This window comes from Colobus angolensis, unplaced genomic scaffold (assembly GCF_000951035.1).
Source record: "Colobus angolensis palliatus isolate OR3802 unplaced genomic scaffold, Cang.pa_1.0 Scaffold20, whole genome shotgun sequence".
In the NCBI taxonomy this organism is placed as follows: Eukaryota; Metazoa; Chordata; class Mammalia; order Primates; family Cercopithecidae; genus Colobus; species Colobus angolensis.
The window spans coordinates 9,558,840-9,567,562 of record NW_012115155.1 but is presented as its reverse complement, the minus strand read 5'-3'; the positions used below and the strand labels follow the sequence as shown (position 1 = coordinate 9,567,562).

General features: G+C 48.1%; 1 protein-coding gene across 1 annotated transcript in view; it reads left to right on the top strand.

Moving 5' to 3' along the window:
• LOC105511519 (cytochrome P450 27C1) overlaps nt 1-6,910 on the top strand; it is a 16,780-nt gene extending 9,870 nt beyond the window's left edge. The window contains exons 5-8 of the mRNA XM_011941670.1: nt 588-754; nt 2,222-2,300; nt 2,791-2,994; nt 5,933-6,910. Of these exons, the coding sequence (XP_011797060.1) occupies nt 588-754; nt 2,222-2,300; nt 2,791-2,994; nt 5,933-6,049 (567 nt within the window). The 3' untranslated portion in view covers nt 6,050-6,910. The remainder of the gene's footprint in view (nt 1-587; nt 755-2,221; nt 2,301-2,790; nt 2,995-5,932) is intronic.
• Nucleotides 6,911-8,723: the final 1,813 nt, after the last annotated feature.

Here is an 8,723-nt window from a genome sequence, read left to right as displayed (position 1 = left end):
AAAAAAAAAAAAAAAAAAAGACACACTGCTTTGTATAGACAAGCTATTGACTTGCTCTGTGTGGACCTTCCTCAATGAAGGCAGTACACGATGGCTAACTAGTGATCCCCTGTGCACTCCAATATCTAGATTAGGGCAGCCAGAGTGGGCTGGGCCCAGCTTCCTGGGCCTGGGGATGCCGGGGGGCAGCCTGAGACCCTTTCTGGCACACAGCGAGTGAGCCCTGCAAAGAAGGTCACACGAAGTCCCAGCAGATCCTCCAGGCTCCACAGTGTCCCTGACATACTGCTCTTCAGTGATTAAAAAAGCTCCAGGATCATGTTTCCTGTGGTTTTTCATGACAGGAGCACACGAATCATAGAGTCCATGTCACTTGCCAAATATGTTCAGTTATTATTATTATATTTTTTGTCATGAATTAAGGAAACAGTCTTTCATTTCAGTAAGACATTAAGTGCTATATGGAATTGGATGAGTTTGACTTTGCAGCTGTGTGTATTCCCAGGGGACTTCATACCTGGCACCGCGTCTGTTTCAGTCCTGGTGTCACTCACTGCCTGCCTGTGTCTGCCGCTTTCTCTCCTTAGACGTCCTTCACCTTGTCCTGGACAGTGTACCTCCTGGCAAGGCACCCAGAAGTGCAGCAGACGGTGTACCGGGAGATTGTCAAGAATTTAGGGGAAAGGCATGTTCCAACTGCAGCTGATGTCCCCAAGGTCCCGCTGGTCAGAGCTCTCCTTAAGGAAACCCTGAGGTAAAAGGCTCGCCAGAATCTATCAACAGACTGTGTCCCTTACGTCCCTGGTTCTCTATCGTAACAAGTTCTCCAACTGCCTTCCATGACTGACTTGTTTAGGATGAGGACGTTCGTGACTGTGATTTTTCCTCTGCTCTTGTCAGAATAGCAGAAAGACCATTCTGTTTTATGGGTCGACATAATCCTTGTTCTCTGTAAATATCTTTGGGCTGGGCACAGTGGCTCACACCTGTAATTCCAGCACTTTGGGAGGCCAAGGCAGATCACCTGAGGTCAGGAGTTCAAGAGCAGCCTTGGCCAACATGGTGAAACTGTGTCTCTACTAAAAATACAAAAATTAGCCAGGTGTGGGGGTGGGTGCCTGTAGTCTCAGCTACTTGGGAGGCTGAGGCAAGAGAATCACTTGAAGCCAGGTGATAGAGCCGAGATTGCACCACTGCACTCCAGCCTGGGCAACAGAGCGAGACTGTCTCAAAAAAAAAAAAAAAGATTTTTGGAGCAGTCATTGAATATTGTCCCTGCTTTAGCCAATTGGCTTATCGGGGGTTTCCCAACATATGCCTGGGTCAACGGCCTTTAACTTTGTTCCTCTGAAGATAACATGAAACAAGATCGATATGTCAGGAAAACAGTTTGGGCTTTCTGCTGATTTCCAGACCTGGGTACAAACCTCATGGTTCTTGTGCGAACGTCCTCATCTGGGTTGAGGAGCCACCCAGTGAGGCTCATTTACTCCCAGACAGGGCTTTCCTGACAAAGGGGAAAGCCGGAGGGATGTGGGCTGTCCTGGGTTGAGGGGATGGTTTGGGTAGGAGGTGGGATTAGGGACAGATGACATCCCTTCCCCAAAACACGGCATCCTCTGTGAGGAAGTGCTGTGACAAAGAGCAAAGCTTGTTTTCTGCAGTATGTACTAAAGAATTCTTTCACAGCTGACTTGATAATGACCTCAACCTATAGAGCATGCTGTTCAATCTCAAAATTTAAAAAAACAAAACAAAACAGGAGCTGGCTGTGGGGTTTATTGGTATTTATCAATTACAGTTTTATTCAGTGTTTTCTGAGATAACCTGATGGCTAAAATGCCGTTTCTCCAAATGCATTTCATGGGGCCTTAAGTCCTATGAACTATTTCTTGATAAAGTGGTGCCATGGTCGCATAAAATACTAGAAACTTGGAATTTTCCCTTCTGGAAACACAGTGGCATGTGAAAGACTTGGCTTTGTGTTTTGCAAACATTTTGCTTTGGGAATCTTTTCCACATTCCTCAGAATACTTGCTGGCAAAGCAAGACAGCAAAGAAGCCACAAAGGTCCTTGCAAAATGTTTCAGTTGAAAAAGTATCAAGTGTTACTTTTTAAGAATTTTTAATGGAAATGGGAATATATCCGAGGTTCTGAATGTTCAATAAAAATATTGTGAAAGTCACCACACGGTTCCTGTCCCTGCTGGCTCTTCTGCAGGCTGTTTCCAGTGCTGCCAGGGAACGGCCGGGTCACCCAGGAAGACCTGGTTATTGGCGGGTATCTGATTCCGAAAGGCGTGAGTTGGGGGACATAGGGGTGGCCAGGCCTTGCGGGTTGGGGTTGAATTGGAATCTGCTTCTACCTTCAGAAAGTCTTTGTCCCTAAGCAGAGATCAATAGGTTTCCTTTTCTTTTGCATGTATTTTAAGATGAAGATGGGGTGTTGGGAGAAAGGAAGGGGATGATGTGATCTCAAAGTTCTGGAAACTTATTGCTCACCAGCAGGGCCGCCCATGCTCCTTGGCCTGCTCCCCGGGCTGTGTGGAAGTAGCGTCACTGCTGAGAGTCTCTGCAGGGCTTGATGTTCTTGTCAGTGGTTGCAGTGACATTTGGTGTGCACGGTGGAGCGGGAAGGGAGGGAGCTGCTGCCATCCTGGGTGTGAGTAGATCCAGGCGGCCCTCGGGAGGGAGCATCCCGGGAGACTGTCCTGCCAGGGCTCTGGGCCCTGCCCTGCTCTCGAGTGATTCTGCTCCTTATCCTTTTTGTGTCATCCCTGATTTCCTTAGACCCAGCTGGCCCTTTGCCACTATGCCACATCGTACCAGGATGAGAACTTCCCTCGGGCCAAGGAGTTCCGGCCTGAGCGCTGGCTGCGGAAAGGAGACTTAGACAGAGTTGACAATTTTGGATCCATCCCCTTTGGTCATGGGGTTCGCAGCTGCATAGGGCGGAGAATTGCAGAACTGGAGATTCACCTCGTCGTGATCCAGGTAGGGCGTGGAGGCCAAACGCTGGCCTTTGGGTTTGGCCTCTTTCTACTGGGCTCAACTGGATAAAGACTTCCAGGTTAAAAAGAAAACACGATTTTGGAAACTTAAGAGCAAGAGCTGTCAGGCACTGTGGCTCACGCCTGTGGTCCCAGCTACTCAGGAGGCTGAGGTGGGAGGCTCACTTGAACCTAGGAGTTCAAGGTTGCAGTGAGCCTTGATCACACCACAGCACTCCAGCCTGGGCGACAGAGTGAGGCCCTATCCAAAAACAAGAGCTCTGCGTGAAATCCCTTGAAAATGACTCCCCATCTGCCGTGCCCACCCCGCCCCCCAACCATGGCACAACCCCATGGCCTCCTGCCTTGCTTCACTCCTTCCTTGGAATCGTGTGGGTGGACGACAGTTCACGGCCTGAAGATTTGGATGGGGTGTGTGTCACGGGGGGTGTCGGGGGCCCAGAGCGCAGCTCTCCTGCCATCACACAGCAGGTTGGGAGAGAGGGAAGCGGGGGTCAAATGAGTGGTCTTCAAATGCTAGGGACCAGAAAACCAGCAGGGAGTGCCTTACAAGGCAGACTTCTAGCCCTGCCTGCAGAGTCGCGGGTTTGGTCGGTTAGGGGTGGGGCATCCACTGCTGCTGCCGATGACGATGGTGTGGTGCATGGCTACAATCTGAGAAACGCTGGAGGTCTACGCGAGGCCCTATGGGGTTTGGGGACCCCACCTCCACCTCTAGTGGCTGGGTCTGCAGTTAGGAGCTGGCCTCTCAGGTACCCTCAGCAGGTCCCCCGGGAAAGGCACGGTGGCTCTCTTGCTGGTCTCCTTTGTTTAACCGAGCCAACCATTTACACGGAGCACTGGTTCTCAAGCTTCTTAGGTTGTGAAACATCAGGAAGCCCTGGGTGTTGTTAGAGAACACCTCACACGTGAAGATACATAATTCTGGGTTTTCACTGTATCTGGGTTCAGGCTGTAGCAGGAACTAAATAACACCTGAAGGAAATTTTATAAAAGAAAAGTCAACAGCGGAGGAAATTCCACCCGTTAGCCTCGGCTGCAAGTTGGAGAAGACTGTTTCAGTGACGGGAAACCTTGGCCCAAGGTTTGGGAGCTCCATCGTTGCCTGAGCATTGGGGGACAGTGTTTTTTGTCTTTTGTCTCCTACATAGTTTTAATTTTTTCAACAAACAAACCACTCAGAAAAGAAAAAATACTGTGTGGCACGTTGGCCTTGATGTGAGGAGACCCACATGTGAGTCTTCCCTCTACCATGTGGGAATGAGCAGGCGTTTCTGAGAGGTCAGCGGGAGGGAGTTGGGTGTTTAGGCTGATTCACCAAGATGCCAGCACGTGATGGAGCTGCCTGAAGACATGCTGTTCAGCTCATTTCTTTAATAGTGACAAAGGCGTGAGTTACGCCTGCGTCCCCATTGCAAGGCTTGACCCTTGAGCCCTGGTGCCTTGCCTGACCCTTAATTATGTTAAAAGAGATATCTTAAAGAGATTATCTTAAAGAGATAGTCGCTTTGGGGTGATGGATACTTTGGTATTCTTTCAAACTCACCGAGCAGGTACATTCCGGTTTTACCCTGGGAGGCAGGTCTGCTTCTGCTTTTGAACTATAGAAATGAGAAATGGAATCAAAGGTACAAACCAAGATCAACAATCTCATCATTCATTCCTTTTTCACTACTATTCACTCTTACCAGCACAACTGATTGTAAATTAGGCTCTGCGGAGAGCTCTACCTCCCCTTCTAATAGTGTTAGAGGCCGGGCGTGGTGGCTCACACCCATAATCCCAGCCCTTGGGGAGGCAGAGGTGGGAAGATCGTTGGAGGTTAGGAGTTTGGGAGCAGCCTGGACAACAAAGCAAGTCTCTGTTTCTACAAAAAAAATTAAAAAATTAGCCAGATGTGATGCATGCCTGTAGTCCCAGCTACTGAGGAGGCTGAGGTGGGAGGATCACTTGAGCCCAGGAGGTTGAGGCTGCAGAGAGCCGTGATCACACCATGGTACTCCAGCCTGGAGCCCTAGCCCATCCTGGCTGCAGCTTCTTTGCCTGGGAGACAAAACTGGAGAGAGAGGAAGGGCAGGGCGGGGACTGCCTGGGTCCTAAGTAGGAGTAGGAGACTATGGTGTCACCAGCTCATCTGCCCCCTGCCCTGTCCAAATGGGCTGAAAGCAAGGCCCTCTTCCCCGCAGGAGCCTGTCCGTGGACAGAAGTCTTTAGAGCAGGTTACCTGTATTCCTAAGCCCAGGACTGACTTTGAACATCAAGCCCTGGCCAGCCGGTGGGCGAGATAATCGCTTTAGGGTGATGGATACTTTGGTGTTCTTTCAAACTCACCATGTAGGTACGTTCTAGTTTTATCCTGGGAGGCAGGGCTGGTTCTGCTTTTGAACTGTAGAAATGAGAAACTGAATCAAAGGTATGAACCAAGAATATTTAAATTCAGGATGTTAGCACGACGAAGTCTTTTGGAGGATTCAGCTCTCTCCGCCTCTGTTTCTGGCCGGGTCTGAAGTGGCTGCAGATTCGGAACCAGCAGGAAACCCGGAATTTCACTTTGTTCCGCATTTCCCCCTGCTCCTTTGATGGCTTCTTCATCTAGACCTGAAGTGGAAGCAACAGAGTTAGAATTTGAAATGGCAAATGAAACTTAAGTCATCTGAGCATCTGCCTGCATCTCTGTCTCATGGCTGCACGCTGCTCAGTGGACATGCGAGGCTCTGGTACGGGATCTAAAATTCTGTTTCCAAACAGCGGACTTCCTGCTGACCCAGAGATTCTGTAGCCTCCAAAAGCTGGATGTGGGTGCTCATCGCCTGGGCTCTCTGCAGCCCAGTGCCGCCACAGGAAGAGTAAAAGCATTCAGGGAGCACTGAGAATTTTCTGCTGTCCCAATTCTGACCCCTTCTCTCTCTTTCTCTTCTTAGTTGCTTCAACATTTTGAGATCAAAACATCTTCTCAGACTAAAGCTGTTCACGCAAGAACCCACGGGCTCCTGGCGCCAGGGGGGCCCATCCATGTGCGATTCGTTAACAGAAAGTAAGCCTGGATTTTAAACCTGGGCTGACTTGGCAGACCAGCTCGCCGACACGCAGTGGCTACTTGTGTGTGGCTGATCGCCGTGGAGAAGGAAAGCGAAGTCACTGGAGGCTGTCTCGTTACAGACTGGCCTCCCAGGTCCTGGGACACTTGTAAATCTTTATGCAAAGTAATGTAAAAAGGTTGCTGTTTTACTGGTGCAGACCAGAGGTTGCCCTTTCTCTGGGGGAAACAGCTGTTTAAAAACCAGTGGCACTGAAATTTTGTGCTTCATACGTTGTGCTAGACTCAATATTTAATGACTGGCAGTATCCTATGCATTTACTTCTATAGGGAAATGGTGGTTTACTTACATATTCCGTTCTCCAGTATATGTTCTCTAATACTGGCATCTGGGTTCAAATTGCCATAACAGTAAGTTGAAGGCAATTTCAACTTACTGTTTCTGATTTGAAGAGGGAACATTAAGAATGCCTCTGTAATACTGTAATTATGGGAAGAAAGCACCAGAGGTGACATTTTATCCTGAGCACCAGATTTAGATCCTATTAAAGGGCTCAAACTTAAAAGGGCTGGCTGGGTGCGGTGGCTCACGCCTGTAATCCCAGCACTTTGGGAGGTCAAGGTGGGAGGACTGTGTGAGCCAGAAGTTCGAGACCAGCCTGGGCAACATGGTGAAACCCTGTCTCTACCAAAAATACAAAAATTAGCCAGGCGTGGTGGTGCACACCTATGGTCCTAGTTACTCGGGAGACTGAGGCAGGAGGATCGTTTGAGCTCAGGAGGTTGAGTCTGCAGTGAGCTATCTATGATGGCACCACTGCACTTCAGCCCGGGCAACAGAGTGAGACCCTCTCTCAAAAATAAAATAAAATAAAATGACTGTATTCTTACTTTTCTCTCCGTGAGTGCTTAATTTTCTAGTCATAATGCCTGATGAAGTTGACTATTAGTTTTTATTTGGAAGAAATAAAAAAGAAAGCTCCTGGTGAAATCAAGAATAATCAGATTTTCTAACCAAATCTAAATACGGAGTGGAGCAGACGTATAAAAACTGGAAATACGACTACGTAAAATTTTGTTGCCTAAGTTGTGAGAGGTAATACAACGGGCAGCATGGAAAACAATGTAACTTTAGAACATTTTTATTTCAAGGAAAAATAAATACATAAATAGAGACGCTACAGATACGACAATATTTTTATCTTGATGCTGTTATTTTAAATATTCACACGAGAACCCTGACCCAGCTGTGTGCCTGTGCCAGGCTCTCAGGGAAGCCGTGGCTCCAGGAGTGCTGAGTCCTGCTGAGTTCTGTTGCCTTTCCTGCTGCTCAGTAGTTGCTAAGAGGAAGCACCGTAATTTCCTGATACTCTTGCCTTGTCATCATGCCTGAAACAGCTCATTCCCAAATCCGTAATTCCTTTTACATAATCCTGCTCCAAAAATGACTTTCCTACTAATATAGGCCATATAGTTTTGTTTTTTGCATTTAGTAAGTCATTCCAAACTAACCCTTAAGTAAATAGACATAATATCCATTTCACATACCATTTTTGTTAAAGTATATAATAAAGTTGAAATCTCTGTGTGGTGGCAGAATCACTCTTGTATGAATGCTGTAAGTGTACAGGTAAATGTGAAATTAGGTCATATTAACTGGCCAAGCGTTGGATTGATTACTTTGAGGTAGCAGTATACATATATTAAGTTTTATAAACTAGACGAAATTGCATTCTGTTTGAGACTGAAAGTTAAAATATTGAGAATAAGCGATTTGAAGTGACCTCTTATTCCCTGGATATATATACAGTGTGACCCTCTAGTGCAGTGTGGCTCTGCCTGGGGATCAGTACAGGGCGAATAGCAAAGTGTGGGCTGGGGGTAGCACCTGCGCCCGCTGCTCAGTCTCACTGAACAGGAAGGGAAGCAGCCGGAGCCAGACACCGGGGCCTCCTGGTGCACAGGAAGTACAGGGTGCCACCCAGGAAGCATCCGTGCCAAAGAAATGGAGATTTAGCTGCACAAGTTTCTAGGTTCACTACTGGTTTATAGGAGACGTGTGGTATACAAGGAGATGTCAGAACTCCATAGGTGGCTGGGCGTGGTGGCTCACACCTGTAATTCCAGCACTTTGGAGAGGTTGAGGTGTGAGGATTGCTTGAGGCCAGGAGTCTGAGACAAGCTTGGGCAACATAGTGAGATCTTGTCTACTAAAAATCAAAAAACTCAGCTGCGTGTGGTGGTGCATGCCTGTAGTCCTAGCTATGTGGGAGGCTGAGGCTGGAGGATTGCTTAAGTCTGGGAGGTTGAGCCTGCAGTGAGCCGTGACCTGCCACCACACTCCAGCCTGGGTGACAGAGTAAGACTCCATCTCAAACAAACAAACAAGCAAACCCCATGGGGATGCAGTCAGCAAAATCCAGAATAAAGTGAGGTTTATAGGACCAATGTCTCGGGTTTCCAACAAAACAAATACGTGACAGGCAAAAAACAAGAGGAGGGGCCGGGCGAGGTGCCTCATGCCTGTAATCCTAGCACTTTGGGAGGCCAAAGCGGGCGGATAACCTGAGGTCAGAGGTTCGAGACCAGCCTGGCCAACATGGTGAAACCCCATCTTTACTAAAAATACAGGCATTAGCCAGGCATGGTAGCAGGCTCCTGTAATTCCAGCTACT